Source organism: Gossypium hirsutum, chromosome D07 (genome assembly GCF_007990345.1).
Source record: "Gossypium hirsutum isolate 1008001.06 chromosome D07, Gossypium_hirsutum_v2.1, whole genome shotgun sequence".
NCBI classification, from domain to species: Eukaryota; Viridiplantae; Streptophyta; class Magnoliopsida; order Malvales; family Malvaceae; genus Gossypium; species Gossypium hirsutum.
Genome location: NC_053443.1, coordinates 273,212 through 293,358, shown reverse-complemented (window position 1 = coordinate 293,358; position 20,147 = coordinate 273,212). Strand labels below are relative to the sequence as shown.

Here is a 20,147-nt window from a genome sequence, read left to right as displayed (position 1 = left end):
TATATTGCGGATGTCAAAGGAGATCTTAAAGTTCTGTCCATGAAGGAGATTGTTGCAAGTAAGACTACATTGTTGTTGGATCAGCAGAATCGCCTCTATTCATGACCTTACTAATAAATTCGAGAAGGGGATAACTACTGCTGCTAAGTTGTCTGAAGAGGCTAGAATTAGAAAGGCAACACCGCTGGGGAAACATGTCTGCTTAAAAAAGCTTAGAGACGTGTTGGAATCTTTAAAAGGACGTGTGGTTGGAAGAAACAAGGATGATGTAGAGGAAGTTTCTTAGAGAGAACTTGGAATTTGCAGCAACTGAAACAAGGAGGAGTGTTGAAAATTTGTTTCAGTCACTATAACAAAATAATCTAGCTAATGTATACGTTCAACAGAAATTTATTCTATTTTCCTCTTGCCTTTGTCGTTTTCTTTTTACATCAAATTTTTCTCAAAAATTCCAATAAAAATCATAGAATTATCTTTACTTCGAGGAAAAGCAAAATTATTATACGGTTTTAAGTGCACAATTATATACAATATATGCCGACGTACAAATGACGTTCCACATTCAACATCTTAATGTGATGATTTTGTGATTATTAAAAAATTTGTGAAACTGAAATTTGCTAGGCAATGCAAATTGGATCACATGTGGTTGGAAATTTCATTGGAAGTAGAGGAGCTGCTTCTATGGGAGTTGAATGTCAACATATAGCAGCTTTCCTTTCAAAAAATTTCTCAAGCCTTCATTATATTTATTTATTTTATTTCTTCCAGTATAATAGTCTAAAAGGGAGAATCTCATATACCATCTTTGGTCTCACAAGCTGTTAAGGGAAAGTGCTTGGTCAACGTTTGTGGATTGGATGAGTTGTACAACTAATCCCTTCATTAAATAATCTAATCTTTTTTTTTCAAGTTGTATAAGCTTTTGTTATTATAGAGAAAAGGATAATGATAAATTTAACTCTCTATGTTTATATTTTTTTATTAATTTGGTCTTTATTCTCTTTTTTAGTTAAATTTGACTATTATTTAACGAAAATAACTAACTAAAACATTAATTTTTTTAATGAAGTTGGCATGACAACCCGTGTTCACTTTATATTGGCATAGCACTATTTATCTTATATGTCACGTCAAAAAATAATTGAAAAATAAAAAACAAATCAAAATTATAAAAATTTCATAAAAAAAAGTTAGAATACACATAGATTGCCGCAGGCTGATATGTTTAAAAATTTAACATTATCGGGATTAAATTTAACTTTGAATAAGAATAAGAGTCAAATTGATAAAAAAAATTGTAAATATTAATAATTAAATTTAACATGCGATGAAGAAATTAGGTGAACTTTTTTGGCCAAAAGGAAATGACCGTAATTACGGTATTTAATGGTGAAAGGAGTGCGTGAAGATTAAATTAAAAATGTGACAGATTACTAGTCCTTGGCAGTATGAACCAAAACTTTGACCATTTAAATGCTTAAAAAATCAAACAAACACAACTGAGCTTAAAAGGAAAATTGGGTAAACTTCGTGGTCCTTTCTTTTGATGCAGACATAAAATAATATCGGCCCCATGCTTCTCCATCATTTGGTTGATCCAGTGGTAGAGAATATAGCTTTAAAGTCTTTGGAATTATATATTTTAATTCAATGCTTTGCTTGCTTGCTGTCAAGGGAAACTAACAAGGAACGTTGATGAATACAATGATGAAGTTGTAATGGAGGACAAGAAGGCAAACATAATAGCTGCAACAATAATCTTCGGCCTCATCGTATTTATGGTCGTTGCTCGAGTATCATTAAGACTTTCCAAGGCATTTTTCCTCATTGTAGGGGCAGATATTGCAGTAATCCTTGCAGTATTTGTGTGTCTTGTGATTCGAGGACGTTATCATCGCCGAAGGAAACTGTTGGAGAACAAGTTCGTATCGGAAGGTCGAGAGCTTCGAATCGAGTACAGTTTTCTTAGAAAAGTAGCTGGTGTTCCAATAAAGTTTAAACACAAGGAACTTGAAGATGCAACAGATAATTTCAAGGCATTGTTAGGCCAAGGTGCGTCAGCTTCGGTATTCAAAGGCATACTAACCGATGGTACATCGGTCGCGGTGAAACGAATCGATGGTGAAGAGCACGGTGAAAAGGAGTTTAGAGCTGAAGTTGCAGCTATTGCAAGTGTACAACATGTTAACCTTGTGAGACTTATGGGGTATTGTTGTGCTCCTTCGGGACCAAGGTACCTTGTTTATGAATTTATCCCAAATGGTTCATTAGATTATTGGATTTTCCCTAGAAAAGAAAGGGGAAGGGGAGGTTGCTTGTCTTGGGATTTAAGGTATAGAGTTGCTATTGATGTAGCTAAGGCACTTTCATATCTACACCATGATTGTAGGTCAAGGATATTACACCTTGATGTTAAACCAGAAAATATATTGCTTGATGAGAGTTATAGAGCAATTGTGGCTGATTTTGGTTTATCAAAGTTAATAGGAAAAGATGAAAGTGGGGTTATTACAACACTAAGAGGGACTAGAGGTTATTTAGCACCAGAATGGCTATTACAACATGGAGTTTCAGAGAAATCTGATATTTACAGCTATGGAATGGTTCTTTTTGAAATGATCGGTGGTCAAAGAAATGTTAGTTTGATTGAAAATGGGATTGACAGATCTCAAAGGAAATGGAATTTCTTTCCTAAAATTCTGAGGAAAAAACTGAAAGAAGGGAAATTAATAGAAGCTATTGATCAAAGACTGGTTGAAGCAGGTGGCGGTGGTGGTGTTGATGAAAGGCAATTGAAAAGACTGGTGTATGTAGCTTTGTGGTGTATACAAGAGAAGGCAAAACTAAGGCCTAACATGGCACAAGTGGTTGAGATGCTTGAAGGACATGTGGTTATAGATGAACCACCTGATACACAAATGATTGTTGTTGATTTGTTATCCATGGATGACGATGATGATGGTGGTGGTGGGGATTGTGATCATCGTCATTACAGGCCAAAAATCACTGTGATGGGATCTGATGTAGATTGCAATCCACCTACCTCAACTTCATCTTCATTTTCAATGTCTGTGCTATCAGGACGGTAGCTTCCCTCTTAGATACTATCATTAGCTTGATTCGGCTTGTGGGGGTTTTTTACTATTATTTTGTTTTTTTAATTGGGAAATATAAATTTGACAAAATAGATTTTTGAAGAGATCCCTGTGTTTGATCTTCTTTCCTCAGCAAAAGGGTGTATGTAAACAATATACTGCCTTTATCCAGGAGCAGGAGGATCATATTCATTTTTATCTTGTTTCTTTGCATTGAAACATGTCTCTGTATACTGCAATTATTTATCATTTTGCGTCTAAGAGATGAATTGTATTTTTGTCTCAACTAAAAAATAGTCAATTATGATAAATTAATCTTTGTAGGTTAGATCAAAAAAATAAACTGACCTTTTATTAAAAATTACATCCTATTCTACTTTTAAAAACTGACCCTGTAAGGTTATTCCATCAGCCACACTAATTTTTAGCAATACAAATGGATAAAAATTTTAACAAAAATGATCAATTTACTCTTTAATCTAATATATAAACACTAATTTATCTTTATTTTTAATAGAGAGGACAAAATGTGATATGACTTATAATACAAAAGCCTTCATGGTATTTTTACTCCTAACATAACATTTCAAATCTTGATTTTGAAAAAATATATTTTTTTATAATTAGGCCAATAATCGAATCGGTTAAATCACTAATTATTGATTTGATCCAATTTGCGAATTCAATCAATTCAAGGGTGGAAAAATGAGCCTCTGCACTGAGACTGCCTTAGGCTCATGGTGAACTTTCCCTAGAAACTTCCTGATTTTCATGTCGAAACCCAGTTTTTTTGTTGAACATTGAATTTTGACCTTTTGAAAGATAATCTCCGAATAAATGACTAAAATACTATATTTACTACGTCAAGTCTCTCAAGCTAAGAAGAAACAAACATAAATTATAATAATCAACAAGAATAGCATTGAAAGTTCCATAAATTACATAATAATCAACAAACATAAAGCCATATATTGTGTTGTTTTGAGATGTTTAAGTTCGTGTTGAAAAAAAAAATGAAGCTCACAATAAATTTATCTGCAAATCCAATTTAAGGTCCATGAGTTCAATGCAACCACTCGTACAAAAGCATTAACAACAAATTATGTTTCAAATGCCAAATTCTTCTTCTCCAAACAAATAACCATGGGTAAAAAATGAACGACACCAAAAATGGAGAAATAATTACATACGTCGAAACAAAATGGCATGCATTCACGATTGAGCTTCTTTGATGAAAGCTATATCGGAATTTCCGTCTTTTGGTGAGAGCAAGTGCTTCTCTTGGTCCGTATCATCAATTTCTGTTGAATCGCCAGGGGTAGCGGTTGAGAGAGATTCAGTTCCATCTTCTGGAAGCAAGCAGCAGCCAAAAGAACGCAGACGAATGTTCAATATTAGTGGAGTTTCTCAAGGGGAATGAAAGACAGGTTCTACTTTTCAAAAACAATACAGGAGAATACAGATGCGTACCTATTTCGTGGTATTCAGGTAACTCTTTTACTTTAGTTACTTGAAGGCTTTCAGGAAGCAAACAGCTGCATAAAGAGCCTACATTTTTGACAAAACAATAAAATTAACGATTTTCGATGTGTTTCTTTCGTTTCATGACCATGCCAGGCATGCATAATATCAATGATGAAAAGTAGACTAAATGATAATCCATGCTTGGCCTCCTCCTAGTGATTGTTTTCGGTTAAAGTACCAGGGAGGTCCTTGTATTATAGGGATTGGATCAAATCAGTCCCTCTATCATTAAACGGATCAATTTAGTCTTTATACTATTAAAAAGAATCAAATATCCAAATTGTAACAAGGTTAACATTTACTGTATAAAAAATTATCTTGAAAATTATTCTTTTAAATTGCGGTTCAATTCCAAACAAGAGATTTCATTTATAGAACAATAAAAACTTTAAAAATATTAACTCTATTAAAAAGTAAATGATAATTTTTTTTTAAACAATAAATGTTAACTCTATTACAATTTGGCCTTATTTTAATTTTTTTAGACTAAATTGATCCATTTAATAGAGGGACTAATTTGATCAAGTCCCTATAATACAAGGACCTCCCAAGTACATTCACCGATTGTTTTCCCTCCAATGGAGGGTCAAGGACTAGTGTCGACTACCAAACATAAGCAGCTACAAACATAGCCAATTTTTTAGGTTCCACCCAGAAAAGATCTAAAAGCTACAGCACGATTTGAGGAAGAGCAAGGCATTGATATCATCCAACGTCACAGACAATTCTTGAAAAGAAAGATAAAGTAAGGCAAAGACATATAGTGTGTGTATACAAAATGTGTGTCCATATACAGAATCTGATAAACTATCGGAAGGATCAACGTACCTAGTCGAGCCATCCGGTTCACCCACCCAGGGATATGTCTGCCTATCAATCTCTGTGCCATGTCATCTGTAAAATGGTTACAGTTCTTGGAGATTAGGTGGTAGGTATCTCCATGATACTCGGAAGCTACATTCTCGATAAATTCTCTGAATTCAGAATAAGGCATGTTTATGCGCCCCAACAAGATGGAAGATCGATAGATAAAACCAGGGCAGCTCTTTGGTTCCACTTCAAAAACTCCACTAACAGGAAAATCATGGGCCCCAAACCCATACTCTTTCCCATGAACTGTTCATAAATATTGAGATAGATAGATACTTCAGTTTCCTAGATTAAAAAAGATAATCAACATATGAACTAAAATAGATGTCATATACCAAAAAAAAAATTGTTTTCCATCTCTCGTTTTTAGTCAAAACAGCTTAATTCCGAATTCAAACGACTAAATGAACATGGTGAATTTAGCAATAAGCTGTCTCAAGTCCTTAACCATATATATCTTCATTTAATCTGAAATATTTTAGGACCGAAAAGCAAAGATGTTATTAAATTCATATAACATATTAAACTCTGATTAACAATTTTTAACATACAAATTTGAAAAACTTCCACCCCAAATTGCCTTTTTTTTCCAGCTCATAATAAGTGTGACCAATGTTGCAAATACACCAACAAAAAGTAATAGAAAACTGGATACGAATTCATTTGTTAATCCAAAGATTCAAGTAAGCTTCAAAAGATCTCCATAAAATTATTATATTCCGACTAAAGAAAAACCCAAATAAATATTTGTTCCTAAGCTACATATTGGAGATAATAACATATAAAAACCCTTTAAAATAATTCAGCAAACCCATATCTATTTTCTATGAAGAGAAACCAAATTCACCATTTTCAAGCTATAAGGAGCTAAACTAACCAATACCCACATCTTAAAAAGATACGATTTAAAGAAATTCCATACCAAAAAGAAAATGAAAGGATTAAAGAAAAGAGGGAACGAACCTTCAATACCGGAGTGGAAAATCCCGAAACCAACCCAATAAGAGTAATTATTGAGAGGAGTGAGATCATAAACATTCAAAATCACATCAGTTTCATTGTAGTTACTCACATTTTGATCCTCGGAGCTGGAATTTGAGACCTTCGCTGTCCCCATTCTTATTTTTTTTCCCCTTTTTGATGAACACAGAGAGGGGGAGGGAATGGTTTGGCAAAGAAAAGATTTCCGGAAATCGTAAAGAAATCTTTTCCTTGTTTAACACAGCGAAAGTCTCAAAAGATAGAGAGGAATCTGTTGAAAGCTGATGTAATTTTTTTCTGGAGGAAGGAGAGTGGAAAAAGAAGAAATGAAAGGGAAAAAAATAAAGTAAAGGGCAAGCATGGCAAAGGAGAAAGTTAGCTATGATTGTCTACAGCTTTACGGGATGTTAAAAAAAACTTTTTTTTGTATTCTAATGCTCTCTGTAACTGAATAAAATTTTTATACAGAATTGTGTTAATTATTTCAAAGAGACTTGATTGGATGATATATTTGGGAGGGGCTTATCTTTCTTGGGAATTATTAATTAAACAAAATTTTATAATCTTAATTAGGTTAGAGATAGGTGCCTTTGAGTAATTTCAACAAAAAGGGAATTTTATTTTAAAATTAAATTGAATCACATGAGAGGCGATTGGCGAAGAAGTCCTACCTAATATTCCCTTTGAAACGAGAATTTAGGTTAGAATGCTTCGAGGAAAATAATACTAATTTTAATTTCAAATTTTGTTGGATTCATTTCGTATTACGCATTTTAATTTGAATTTAAGATGATTATATATGATTTTCAGATTTGGATCAAAATAGCTAAAACAGAACAAAATCATGATGCAGCATAATACCTTTTCTCTTTATATCATTTTATAACAAGGGTAAGCATCGTATCACCTTTGTTAGGTTAAAAGTAAACAATCCTTAATGGGTAACAAAAGGATTTTTCTTATTCAACGACATAACCGAGCAACCTGAGATGCATACAAATAAAAAGGGCAAATCAAAGTTGCCTGGTTTATCGAAATAATCAATTAATGGACCATGTTTTACAAAGGAAAAATAAAAGAATAATGATAATAATAAAATGATTATGGACCAAGTACGCATTCATGGTTGCCACTCCTTTCGACACAAACTAGTAGATAACCATCAGAGAAAATGGCCGCTACCAGGTTTGGCTCGTCAAAATACAAAAGCTGCTAACAGTGAATGCAATATAGCCCAATAGACCATAATGGCAAGCCGTAAGGCAGGTTGTCGCATGAGTGCCCGATCACAAGAAACCCTGGCAGATTACATAAACATAACATGGTTAGATAAAACGGGCTACTTTTGGTGTGTAAATGAATAAATAAATCTCAGCTCAGTTACTTTGTTTTGTGCTTCAAATCAACAAAAACAGAAAAATAACACTTACCATAAGCCATCTATCATGTCAGATACTGGTCTTGTAAACCTTGGAACAATTCTTGATGTGGTAAGTGATTTGAAACCATGAACTGCAGAAACATTGAAATTAAAATGTAAGAACTAAAGGATGTATGCTTCTAAATAAAAAGTTATAACTTCACTTGAAGCAGAAAAAGATGTGAACAGAAAAAGAGTAAAGAGTACCTTTATCTTCATCTTCATCTTCTAACCTACTATTACTAACATCATCTGAATCTATATGAATAGCAACTTGATCATTATTGACTTTACGCAAACTACGAACTTGGGAAGCCGTGGAGGTCCCTGGTACAGCCCACTTGTTTATCTACAGAAATGTTTAGCAAAATAGATTACTCAATATAAGTACCTTCTGCAAGTGACAATGCAAAAGCTAGGACATATTCTTGTGCGCAGATGAGATGAAATTATCAAACTGCCACTTTATAAGCAAAATATATTATCATATGGATGAACTGCCAGTATATCTGCAATAAAGATTCAGCTTCTTTAGTTCTATTCATGCATCTATGAATGTCTAGTGCACCAAGCCAAGACTTCTCCCTTATAGAATGAAATAAGGAAAAAGAAGTTGTATTCTCGCATCAGAGTTTTGCCTCTCACTGGCTTTGTAAGAGGTCCTAATGCCCCATCTGCTGTTAAAGGGAATTGCAAACACAAAATAACTTACCACAGGTTCAACTTGCACAATTTCAGAGTTTGCACTAGCTGCATGATCCACATCTCCTGCACCTTCAAGCAAATTTAATAGGGATTCTTTCTCTTGCAAAGTCTTCTTGAGGGTTTCCTCCATGCGTGTTAGCTCCTCCACTTTAGTCCGTTCTGCTTGCAACAATTCATCCCTACTTTGTGCAGCCACACGTAGGTCCTCAAGTTCAGATGTAATAGAGCTAAGCTTTTTCTGTATTATTTCCTTGTATTCAGGCACCTGAATGTCCTTCATATCAAAATGCAGATGGGGTAACCCAACACAAGAAACAATTCCCTCAAACCAAGTCAAAAACTCATGTATCTCATTTGATTCTCTTTTAGAGCTCATTTGTGATGCAGCAAGAAGATCATCGGTGCATCTGGTGACCTCTTGTCTTAAGAAGGAAATCTCAGCATCCCGATCTTGTAGTTCTGATTGAAGCTGTTCAATCTTGGTAAGAAGACTTTGCGATAGATCACGAAGCTCATCAAACTTGCTCACAGTGATGGAAAGCTTTTTCACAACCTTCCCTTGAGAAGCTTCAAGGTTCTCTAAATCCATGTTCTTCTGTTGCAGGACTTTTTCTAGTTCCTCGTTCTTTTTTGTCAACTCTTCCATTTGGACCTCCTCCTCATCAAGTGCTTGCATAAGGGCCTCGATTTCTGTCAGCAAATAGCATTCACAAATAAGGATCCCAACTCTAATACACACAAACACAACTATATGTAAAACAAAGTAGGATTCAACCAATACACATACCTTGGTCTTTGGATGATAACACATCTGTCAGTGATTTGACTCTATCATGCAATTCCACTGAGTTGGCTTGCACATCCTGCAGTTCTTTTACTCTCTGCTGCAATGACTTATTTTCTTCCTTCACCACTTCCAGTTCTTTTTCCAAATCATGCACCAGTGTTCTTGACAATTGAAGATCTCGTGAGTAATTCATGGCAGCAGCTTCAGCTAACTTAATTTGACCAACAAGCTCCGCGCATATCTGATCTTTTTGGATGTCCTTCTCCTGAAGCTCTTTCCGTAAATTTTCTACAGTAATTTTCATCTCCCTTTGGCTTCCTTCTGCAATTTGATATTGCATGCTCAAAAAATCTTTCATTGTTGATAAAAGTTTATCAGCCATAGTCTTGATTTGTTCCTCGGACAAAACTCTGTTTTGCCCACCAAGTGCAAGTGCTCCAGCTAATTCCAGATCTGCAGTAGTTGAACTATTTCCTAACAGCTCGGCTTTTCCATTTTCAATTTCCAAGACCAAATTAGCACAAGCTTCATAAAGCAAGCCAACATTCCTTCTCAAGACAACCATCTCCATGTCTTTCTCTTTCCCAATTGATTCTAAACGCATAATATTCCTCCTCATAGCTTCAAAAGATTCTTTCTGAGAATTTCTCTCTCCATGCAAGATTCCCACTAAATTACATAGACTGTAACCTTGTTCATGTAATGATTTTGAGCACCCAATGAACTTTTGTTTGAGTGCAGTAATTTCAGTTGTCAAATCCTGCAGGTGATGCCAGATTGAACTGCAAACTTCAACTATAGCATTGTCATCCACAGGTTCCTGTATATTGGCAATTGATGAAGTATCTGTGGATTGAAAGTTCACCTGAAGAGGAAACCAAGAAACAATTAGAATAACAATCCATTCATAGAGAATACCCCAAGAAACAGACGAGGTTCTCAGGGTTTTTCCTTTTGGCCAATCAAAAGTTTTTGCTCAATATAGATGACTTGCATGCAACTCAAAGAAATAAAATATATTTATGGTGGCAATACAGCAAGCATAATTATCAACTGGTTGCAGAAGGAAAATACAAAAGAAAACATGAAAGGCAAACCACTAGATTTACCAAAAAAAGAAAAAGCAGCCAATGCACAAACAAAAGACAGGCCATGAAAAACATTACCTTGTCCTCTAAATCACTGGAGATACTGTATGGCAAGCCAGCCACATCTTGGGCATCATCCCCTTCCAAGCACGACTTAATGTTAACCTCCAAATTTTGCAAAAATTCCAAGTCCTTCATAAAAGCACTGCAAAGTAGATTTTGAATATCATTGAAGCCCTTCGTGACTTCATTCACACAGGATTGTAGCATCATTAATTCAGAATACTGTTTTCTTTTTCCTTCAGAGTGAACTGTAGATAACTCTTCGAGCCGTGAAAGAACTTCAAGTTTTGCAGCCTCTGCAACCTCCCTATCCTTCATGACTTCTGTAAGCTCAACCGAAATTTTGGCTAGATCTTCCTGAAGACCATCATTTCTCTCTTGAACTTCATTCAACTCTGCAAGCAGTAGCTCTGCAGCTCTCTTGGACTTCTGCGACTCTTGTTTAGAAGATGACACAGATGCATGCAAATCATGGCACACTTTCCCAATTTGTCCCAACTTCTCCACTGGATCAAAGGTGTCAATTTCAACACCAGCATCAATGTCAGCTATTGCATTTAATATCCCATTTAAAGTATGTCTTTTCTCCTCCAACATGCGTTCAGTTTCTGTCAAATGATTCCTCAAGAACAAATTGTCAGCTTCTAAGGCTTCTACTCTTTTGGGGTAAGTGGAGAAGTCCCTCATCTTTAGTTCATAATCAGCCAGAGCATTTTCCTGGTTGCTAAGCTCAGATTTCAAGCGCCCCAGCTCAGCATTCATCTCTTCAATTGTTTTCTTCAGACCGTCCCGTTGTTGCACCAAAGATTTCCCTTTTCTAACAGCAACATTTAACTTTTCTCTCACAGAAGCTGACTTCTGCTCTTCTTGATTAAGTAGCCCTTGCAACTCCTCCCCTTTCCTTTCAAGTGCTTGAACTTCATGAAGCAAAGATTGATGCTTTCTGAAGTATTCATCTCTTTCCTCCTTCACTTGCATCAAGTCATGCTGCTCTTCCTCCAGTTCTTTTTTCAAAGAAGCTACATCCTCCTGGCCAGTTAGAGCATCTCTGCTTTCAGCTTGATCAAGGGTTGGATCACATAGCTTGGTCTGGCTGATTTCAATATCCACAGGTTCAGGATTCACAGACTTGAGATTAGTGTAATTCTCTATAAGCTTCTTCAGTAATCCTTCTAAGGATGCAGTACTACTGCCACCAGAACCCAAATCTTTTGCTTCAGGATCCTGTAACACATCACAAACCAAGTACTGCAATCTCCTTATTTCACCCTCCATCTTGAGAAGATTCTCCTCCTCTTCCTCAATCCTCTTATCCAATTCTTCCTTCAAACCACTAACTTTAATCTGAAGTTTTTCATTCTCAACTTCAAATTGAGTTGCCTTTGCTGCAAGGTTATGATTATCAGACGTCAAAGCATCCAATCTTTCAGAAAGGTGCTCCCTCTCAAGGGCAACTGATTGAAGGTCTGACTCAAGATTTGATATTCTCTTTTCAGACTCTTCCAAATCAGCAGCTACTGACCCAAAATAATTTTGAAGGTCATCAATCTTCTTCTGCAAAGAATTTTTATCATGATTAGCCTCTGAAAGTGCCGCACCTAGCCATTCAATCTTTTCCTCGGGTTCCATGGACCGCATCTGTGGAGGCATATCAATTCTGCCCAAAAGTTCCTCCCATCTTTGCACCACGTGGTTTCTTTCCATCAAGGACTGTTCCAGCATTTCATTTTGTTCTGCTAACCCATAAAACTTGCTCTCAAGGTCCTCATATTTTCTTCTCCAGTCATCCCCTGAAGATAAGGTTGGTTGTGCATCTTCTTTCCAGGTATCAACAGTGACAAAACCCGCATCAGAGTACGAGCCTCCAACAGAACTTTTCTGCTCCCAATCTGGGGCAGGCAAAGAATTATCAGTGGTGGACCTTGCTAACCAATCAACCTTTTCAATGATATCTCTAGAATGGAAATGCTCAGGCAGGTCTAAGTCTTCTAAAATCTCTTCAATTCTCTGCAGTACAGAGTCTTTGAGAAGAAATGATTCTCTTAATGCAGTAGCTGAATTGCGAATGTATGAAAGTTCAGATTCCAAAGCTTCCACACGCTCACCTGCCTCCGAGTAAGTCTTCAGTTTTATTTCTAACTCCTGAAGCTGGGCATCTTTTACCTGTAATTCCTGTGAGAGTCTCTCTAGTTCAGCAGATGTCTCTGCAAGTGACTGCTTAAGACCATCACGCTGCACCACCAAACCTTTCCCCTTTGCCACAGCAATGCTAAGCTTCTCCCTAACAGAAGATACCCGCTGTTCTGACTGTTCAATTTCACTTACTTTTTTCAGTAACTCAGAATGTGCAGTCTGAAGGGCTTCTTCTTTCTGGCGCAAACTTTCTTTCAGAGTGAGGATTTCAAATTCCTGCTGAAGTCTCAAGGCATCTAACTGATGTATCTTTTCCTCTACTTCTGTCAACCCAATCATCTTAGATCCAAGATCCTCTCCACGATTACTCACCTGTTGATCAATGTCTTTGTATTTCTTGACAAGCAAACAAACTAACAATTCAAGGTGGGAACCAGGAGTTCTATCTGAGTCAGTCTCAGAGTCGTCCAGTTTTACAACATTCTCAACCTGTTCAATAAGCTTTTGAATGGCATTAGAATGAAGGCATTCTCTGCTCGTTTCCACAACGTCTCTAGTCCTATTCATCATTTCTAAATTCAGCTGGTCATTAACAGACTGGAGCTGGAGCCTTTCATCCAAAACATTCTCCAGTTGTTCAATGAAGATCTTATACTTGCTGTAGTCTAAGGGATCAGCCAGCTTCTCAGCTTGCGTATTCATTTCAGGCTCACCCACCAAAACGCATGAATCAATCACAAGTTTCTTCAGATCATTGTACAATTCATGTAGCATCCCTACCATGAATTCATTATTCCTATGCAAATCATTATACTTCTCATCTACTTCTTTGTATGAATTCAATATTGCATCATGACCTGCATGAGCAATTTCTAGTTGCTCTTGTAGCTCTCGGATATTGTTAATGGCAGAATCAACAGAAGTAGCAAGCTGGCTATTCAGATCTGAGATATCGCTGCTGTTATCTGAGAAGCTGAAGTTGGAAACTTGCCCAACAGACAAATCGAGTCTCCTGACTGTCTCCACAATCTGAGTAACCATAGATCTCGATTCTAGTTCAGGCATCAAAGCCCTCTCAGCTGCTTCCTTATGTGAATTTTTGAACTGTTGATTTAAAGCAGAAGTAGTATCATCTGACCTTTGCTTTAGATCAGAGAATTGACTCTGCATTTCGGTAAGTTTCAACAGATACTCACTCAACTTCTTGCCAAGCTCAGCATTTTCCGAACTGAGGCTACTTTCTTGCTGCTTTAGAGCTTCATGGAGAACCTTAAGTTCATTGTACTTAGCTTCAATGCCATAAGCATGTTGCTTAGAAGCTTCATACAGAACCCCCAGTTCAATGTTGGATGCGTGGAGAATATCGCTGTATTCCTTCAAAGTTTCATGTAGAACCCTGTGCTCTTGAAATGTGAAACTAGCAGATTTTCTACAATCCCTCTCTCCTCTACAAAGAAAACTGGCATCATCAGCATCTTGACCCAAGAGCTTAAGCACAGCTCTTAAATTTTCTGTTACCTCTTTAGTTGAATTAAACAGGTCTCCCAGTAACTGATATTCAGGCAAATCTCTCCTCTCAACCTCAGGTTCATCATGATGCACCTGCCGTTCAGAGGCTTTAGTTAGATTTGATACTCCTGGTGCAGCTGATTTACTGATGGAGTGCTGTAATGAGACTGAATGAGAGTGCATCTGTTCAATTGTCATTTCAAGGTTTTGCAATATTCTCTCAGCCTCCTTCAAGTGTCCCTTCAGGACTAGAAAACCAGAAGAATCATCAAACACTTCCTGTTCAAGCAGCACAAGTGATGACCCACCAACAACATCATTAGGTCCAGGTTTCTCCAATACCACAGTAGATTCATCAGGATCCTGCTTCAAAGGTATAAGGCAGGAAGGTTCATAGTTGGCAGCATTTTCAAGGACCTCCCTACTCACACCCAGACCTTTTACTTGACTCCCGCCTTCAATATTCTGGTTTCCCCTACTATCAGTTTCCACTAACTTGGCCTTATGCACATCCAAACTGGCATTGAGAAAACTATTTTCCTCCATTAGCTTCTCTAGGCGTACTGTTAATACTTTTAGTTCAGCCTCAAGTTGCATCTGTTCCCCATTCTGTCTAGTTAACTGCTCTTGAAGAACAAGGAGCTCAGAAGCAAGGCTCTCATTCTCATGGATGAAATAATCCTTGTCCTCCTCAAGCTTCTTTCTCTCCTCTGTAACAAAAGCAAGTTCACCATTCAATTTGGATTTTTCAAGTTGTAAAGAAGCCAACAAATCTTTACACTCTTCCAAATCAAGAGCAGCTTTCTCTTTCCCTTGTGCAAGCAACTCCTCTTCTTCAAGCTTTATTCTTTCTTCCGACATTATAGCAAGATTGATTATATTAGAATGTTCCACCTGTAAAGTTGAAATCAAGCTCTTGCAATCAGCTAATTCTGTCCGTAGCTTCTCATTTTCCTGAAGGGACAACATTTTCTCATCCACAAGTACCTTTCTCTCCTCTGTCAGCGAAGCAAGATTCATGTTTAACTGCTCACTCTCCACCTGGGAAGTGATCACCAAGTCCTTGTATCTAGCTAACTCCAGTAACAGTTTTTCATTCTCAAGGAGAGAAGATTCCTTTTCCTTTGCAAGTGTGCTTCTCTCATCAGTCAGAGAATCAACAGTCCTATTCAAGTTCACATTATCTGCCTGTAAAGTGGCCACCTGATTCTTGTACTCAGACAATTCAGAAAAAAGGCTTGATAAATCCTCTTGTGACCTTACCAGGCTGCTCTGCAACTCATTTGCTCTAGAAGAAAATTCCTCAATTTGCAACAAAGCAGTATTAAGTTCGTTCTGCAACTCCTCCCTTCCACTTCCAGAAATCTGGAGTTCAGACCTACATTGTGCTAGCTCTTCTCCAAGGCAGGCATTCGTCTCATGAACCTTGTTGATGGAAGAATGAAGAAGAGATATTTCATCAAGAAGCTGATGACAACGCCGTTCAGATTCCATATGCAGATCTGACTGCTCAGAAAGCTTTAAGTAAAATATATCTTTTGAAAAACTTGTGAGATACAACTCCTCTTTTAATTTCTCGAATATATCTGGATGGTAGGAAGGTGATAGATTATCGGTCCCAATTATTTCAAGGGAAACCGATTCGTGAGAGTTCAGCAAAAGCCTATATTCATCTTCATCGAGACTTCTTATCGCCTCTACTAGCTGAGAGAGTTTGACTGGAGTACCACCTCTGGCAAGAGACAGAATCAGATTTGATGAAATCAATCCTGTCATCTGAAGAGATCTTTCATGACCTAGATCTTCAGACACAAAGGAGACCTCCGGTAAGTATTGCTGATTTCCTTCTAAACTCTTGCCCTCACCGTAATCAGAAAATGAAGGACACATTTCTTGTTCTTCTTTGACAGGTGAATAGGGTATTACATCTGGGGCCTGTTCATTTGTCAATTGAGACCTAGCAGCCAAACTTCCATCTGCCCAGGAACTGCTAGATGCCCCAGTAGATACAATGCTAGCATCTCTGCTAATGGCCTCCTCTGTCTCATTGGATGCCCCCTCCATGCTAGTTATTCCTGGAGTAGCCCCTTCAAGAGGTTCATCACATTCACCTTGCTCAGACAAAGTAAGCCTACCATCAAATTCGAACTTTGTTTCACCACCTCTATCAAGCTGGTTCATCCCCAAACCATCAGTTTCCTGCATTGCACCTACCCAGCAACAAATGAGAACTTAATTATACATCAAATACATACATAACTAATCCTAATTTTGCCCAATGCAATCCCCTAACAAAGAGAATTAGAGGGAAAGAAACCTAAAATCAAGAGGAGGAGAGCACAACCTACATCTGTTATCCGATCTCCCCTTGCTTGAGACAAGTAGTTATCAGGCAAATCATCTGCTGAAAGCAGTGAATTTTGCACCATTTCCTTGTTGACCACTGTCCCCTCTTTGGTATCAACTGAAGCAGAAGGATGTAGCACATTATAATGCTTTATTTCCCCCTTCAAAACTGGGATATCTGTGCTTGAGGAACGTATTTCTGTGCTCGTCATACTATCAACAGTCTGAGTACTTTGCTCTCCATTTGGGACTGAAAAATCAACAAGTGTGACCACCTCAGCAGGTAATCCATCATTATGGGCTGCTAGAGTCTCGATGTTACCTGTCTCCTCAGACACAATAGACTCTACTGGTGAAACAAATGCTGCAGTATCGAGCCCAGAAGGCAATGAACTCTTCTCAGCAGACTGTGACACTGTTGAGTCACCAGCTGTGGTTTCCCCTTCAGAAACCTGCAGCAAGGCTGTTTGTTTGGCAACCAGGTTTGTTGAATCACTATCAGATCCATGCTGCTCAGGTTTTTTAGATTTTTTAGAAGATTTTCCTTTACTGCTACTTCCTTTACCATCCTTTTTCTGACGAAATTGTTGAAGCTGACAAAAGATGGCGTACAATTAAGTGCTAATCAATCCTATTACCTAAAAAAATGAGCTCAGACATTTCTTATAAGGGAAACATAAATAATAATAATTAAAATTTTACTTCAGTGAAGTGAAGGAAATTAAAACAGCTAAAGTTCAATCTTCTACTTAAGGTTCAGAATTCCTAGACATATTTGATTCTTCAACAAAAGAAGTAAACATGGTACTGAAGAACATCAGAAATCAGTAACGACATAAGAAACACCATGTTGGTAAACGATAAGCAGGCATTAAAAAACTACAGGCCTCAAAGAAAAAAAAATTGTTGAAAACAACAACCAGAGCATGCTGGGAAGAAAAGAGGCAACTGGCCAAACTACCCCTAATCAAATATGAAAAGAGTAAAATAAAAGGGAAACCTTTTTCCGTCCGGCAGTGAGCAGATCAGTACGGTTCTTATTCTTCTCCATCCGATCCGCTCCAATTTTGCCCCCCACTCTGATCCTTTTAGAAATCAAAACCGAGTCTCAACCACCATCGGATCTTCCCATTAACCACGTCCACAACAAACAAACAAACAAACAAACACAAATTAATAAAAATAGAAAAATAAATATCGTCATATATATATATATGAAACCAACAGCTGCAGTGTCAAAACCATGTGTCAATTGAAGATTCGAATAACTTAAATTGCTTTTGGTTTTCAAACAATTTTCTCCTGTCTCAATAAGGTTCCAATCCTAATACGGTAAAAGATTACAGAAAAGCGAATTCGATTGACGATGAAAAAAGGAAATGGAGAAAAGATTGCGATATTGAAATACCTGGAAATGGCGAGATCTGGTTGATAAAATGTGGCGCCGTGAAGGAGGGTGGATATTGCTATTTAGTATTGGCGAGGGTGCATTTGTGTAGCGTACGTATGGTTTGTTGGTGTTGGTTTTTTGATTATCACTTGGATCTAACGCAAACTTCTCAAAATCCTGTGCTGGTGAAATGTCTAATTCCGCAAATTTTCACATGTTTTTGTATTTTGGATTTGGAGTGGAAACCAATGGCGACAAGGATTAATTTACGCTCCATTTTTTTCATGTGGGCCGATGGTACTGCTCCATTTTTTTCATGTGGGCCGGTGGTACTGCTCGATTTCAGTGTTCTGTAGAGACATTCAATTTTGAGCATAATGGGTAAATTTCAATTCCAAACTCTCTAATTTGATTTGAAGAATGGTTAAATTTCAATTTGGTCCCTATATTTTGCTCAAATTTTAGATTTAATCCATATACTTTAATTTTGACATAATTTGATACCTCAATTTTTATAATGTCATTAGTTAGTCTAAATACTTTATTCTAATTAAAATGATTAAGTGAATTTTTAAGAAGTGCTAGTACCGTTAAAATTCTTCATTAAATTCAAGTTCATTACAATGTTGTTTTTTTGTTACATGGATATCAACTGAATTTTTTTATTATTTCAAAATTCCACACCAACAAACTTAATAAAAGAATTTTAACAATATTAACAAATTGACCTAAATTTTTAAATTCAAAAAGCAGAATGACTAAATTCCTGAAAAATAAAAATATGGAAATTAAATTCAAAATATATGAAGACTACAAGAACTTTGTGTAACACCTCTCACTCGAGTTAAACCAATAACTCGAGTAATAGGTGTCACTGCAGTTAGTGTAAAAATAACGATGGCAGTAAAATTAAATACTGTAGTAATATTGTAGCATGAGACAAAAAGTAATATAAACGCACCCCATCGCCCATCCAAAAGGGTACTTAGTCACCAAGTTACTAAATTGAAATAAAAACCTAATATGCAAATTGTTGTAACTTAACTAAAACATGATAAGTGGTATACATAAGTCGGGTCATATGTCCTTTAAAACCATTTATACAGTACAATATTATATAAATATGTTAATGTTCGAAACATAAGTAAAAATTTATTCTCTTGGAGTGTCATTACGTTGAAGAGTGGTGCACCCTAAGGTTTTGCCTGTTGGCTTCGAAGAGGACCTAGTGCTTGAATAAGCAAAATTATGCTTGCTCATTCGCTTTGTGCATAAGCAAACTTGAATCAAGGAAAGGAGGCTAAAAATCGTTTTTGAAAAAAATTGCCTTTTTTGATTCGACTCAATTGAATAAAAGAGGTCTAAACTCAATTTAAGAACAAGCTACCATAACACTTAAAGCAATTTATATTCATTCGAGATCAAGCTTAGTTAACTCTTGAACCGAAACTCAATTGAATAGAATAATCAAAAGGGTTTTCTTTTGTAATGAGGAATTTTTTAGAAATTGTACTCTTTTTTAAACTATCAATAAAGTTTGTCTTTCAAATTTTCAAGTCTTATTTAACTCTAATTTTATGTGTACAGTATCCCCTAAGATATAAATGTTGGTATTATACTTGCCTACATTATTTCTATATCTTAAAGGACACAGGTTTTAGTCCCATCATATGTAAAGCTTTTAAAGAGTTATTGTTTTGCTTGTCCCATCATATGTAAAGCTTTCAACATGCACACCTAGACTCTCCTAGGAGGTGGGAAACAAAATCTTGAGTGTGTTGCTTACAACATCCAAAATAAATGATACTTTAACAAAATCCAACTTATGTTTATTTTATCTTTCTATTTCATTTAGTTAAATTATGCAGAGGAAAGTAAATAACTTGTTATAATGATTTTTCCCTAAAAATTAGTGGTATAAAAATCACATTTCACATCTTAAAATGAAGCATTACTTTTTCTTTTCTCCAACTTATTTTTGGAATTGAGGTAAACCAAACCTTTCCTTTGTTTAAGTTTATCCAAATATAGGAGAAATTGTTGTATAAGTCCTTCTCACCACCCTCCATGAAACTTATGTATGTTGGTAAAATTATCCTCATAGCATAACATCGCCCTCCATGATGGAGTCTGTAGTTTGCTTACCACAACTGCAAAAACCAACACACCTCATAGATCCCTTAAGTTGTTACAAGTCTATTTGTTCATAGGTCAGGTTTAAAAAAAAAATTCA

General features: G+C 36.5%; 3 protein-coding genes across 7 annotated transcripts; 1 reads left to right on the top strand and 2 right to left on the bottom strand.

Annotated features, from left to right (window-relative positions):
* The first annotated feature begins 1,409 nt into the window (after nt 1–1,409).
* Nucleotides 1,410–3,359, top strand: LOC107932955 (probable receptor-like protein kinase At5g20050). Its single transcript, XM_016865082.2, has one exon. It carries the CDS (start codon nt 1,722–1,724, stop codon nt 3,090–3,092), a length of 1,371 nt encoding a protein of 456 aa, XP_016720571.1. The 5' UTR covers nt 1,410–1,721; the 3' UTR covers nt 3,093–3,359.
* Nucleotides 3,360–4,099: 740 nt separating this feature from the next.
* Nucleotides 4,100–7,001, bottom strand: LOC107933020 (deSI-like protein At4g17486). Of its 2 annotated transcripts, none has more exons than XM_041096940.1 (4): nt 6,456–7,001; nt 5,451–5,738; nt 4,569–4,646; nt 4,100–4,447 (listed from the first exon to the last, which is right to left on the bottom strand). In XM_041096940.1, exons 1-4 carry the CDS (start codon nt 6,607–6,609, stop codon nt 4,311–4,313), a joined length of 657 nt encoding a protein of 218 aa, XP_040952874.1. In that variant the 5' UTR covers nt 6,610–7,001; the 3' UTR covers nt 4,100–4,310. The 2 variants fall into 2 exon arrangements, with proteins under 2 accessions (XP_040952874.1, XP_040952875.1); XM_041096941.1 differs by having other exon boundaries at nt 4,100–4,444; nt 6,456–6,945.
* Nucleotides 7,002–7,415: 414 nt separating this feature from the next.
* Nucleotides 7,416–18,152, bottom strand: LOC107932988 (golgin subfamily A member 4). 4 transcript variants are annotated; one of them, XM_041096938.1, is made up of 10 exons: nt 17,933–18,152; nt 17,525–17,648; nt 16,847–17,117; nt 16,523–16,774; nt 10,552–16,388; nt 9,386–10,250; nt 8,606–9,288; nt 8,101–8,242; nt 7,904–7,985; nt 7,416–7,771 (listed from the first exon to the last, which is right to left on the bottom strand). In XM_041096938.1, the coding sequence occupies exons 2-10, from the start codon at nt 17,573–17,575 to the stop codon at nt 7,669–7,671; spliced, it is 8,286 nt and encodes a 2,761-aa protein (XP_040952872.1). In that variant the 5' UTR covers nt 17,576–17,648; nt 17,933–18,152; the 3' UTR covers nt 7,416–7,668. The 4 variants fall into 4 exon arrangements, with proteins under 4 accessions (XP_040952872.1, XP_040952873.1, XP_040952871.1 ...); XM_041096939.1 differs by having other exon boundaries at nt 10,552–16,377; nt 16,527–16,774; XM_041096937.1 differs by having other exon boundaries at nt 16,523–17,117.
* Nucleotides 18,153–20,147: the final 1,995 nt, after the last annotated feature.

What these genes read in the sequence shown, in the direction of transcription:
- LOC107932955 (XM_016865082.2), top strand. Translation starts at nt 1,722, where the DNA reads ATGGAGGACAAGAAGGCAAACATAATAGCTGCAACAATAATCTTCGGC.
- LOC107933020 (XM_041096940.1), bottom strand. Translation starts at nt 6,609, where the DNA reads ATGGGGACAGCGAAGGTCTCAAATTCCAGCTCCGAGGATCAAAATGTG. An exon ending in TTTCCACTCCGGTATTGAAG is followed by an intron (nt 5,739 to 6,455) that starts GTTCGTTCCCTC and finishes ATTTATGAACAG; the next exon opens with TTCATGGGAAAGAGTATGGG. An exon ending in GAACCGGATGGCTCGACTAG is followed by an intron (nt 4,647 to 5,450) that starts GTACGTTGATCC and finishes TCAAAAATGTAG; the next exon opens with GCTCTTTATGCAGCTGTTTG.
- LOC107932988 (XM_041096937.1), bottom strand. Translation starts at nt 17,575, where the DNA reads ATGGAGAAGAATAAGAACCGTACTGATCTGCTCACTGCCGGACGGAAA. An exon ending in AGATGAAGATGAAGATAAAG is followed by an intron (nt 7,986 to 8,100) that starts GTACTCTTTACT and finishes ATGTTTCTGCAG; the next exon opens with TTCATGGTTTCAAATCACTT. An exon ending in GACATGATAGATGGCTTATG is followed by an intron (nt 7,772 to 7,903) that starts GTAAGTGTTATT and finishes GTAATCTGCCAG; the next exon opens with GGTTTCTTGTGATCGGGCAC.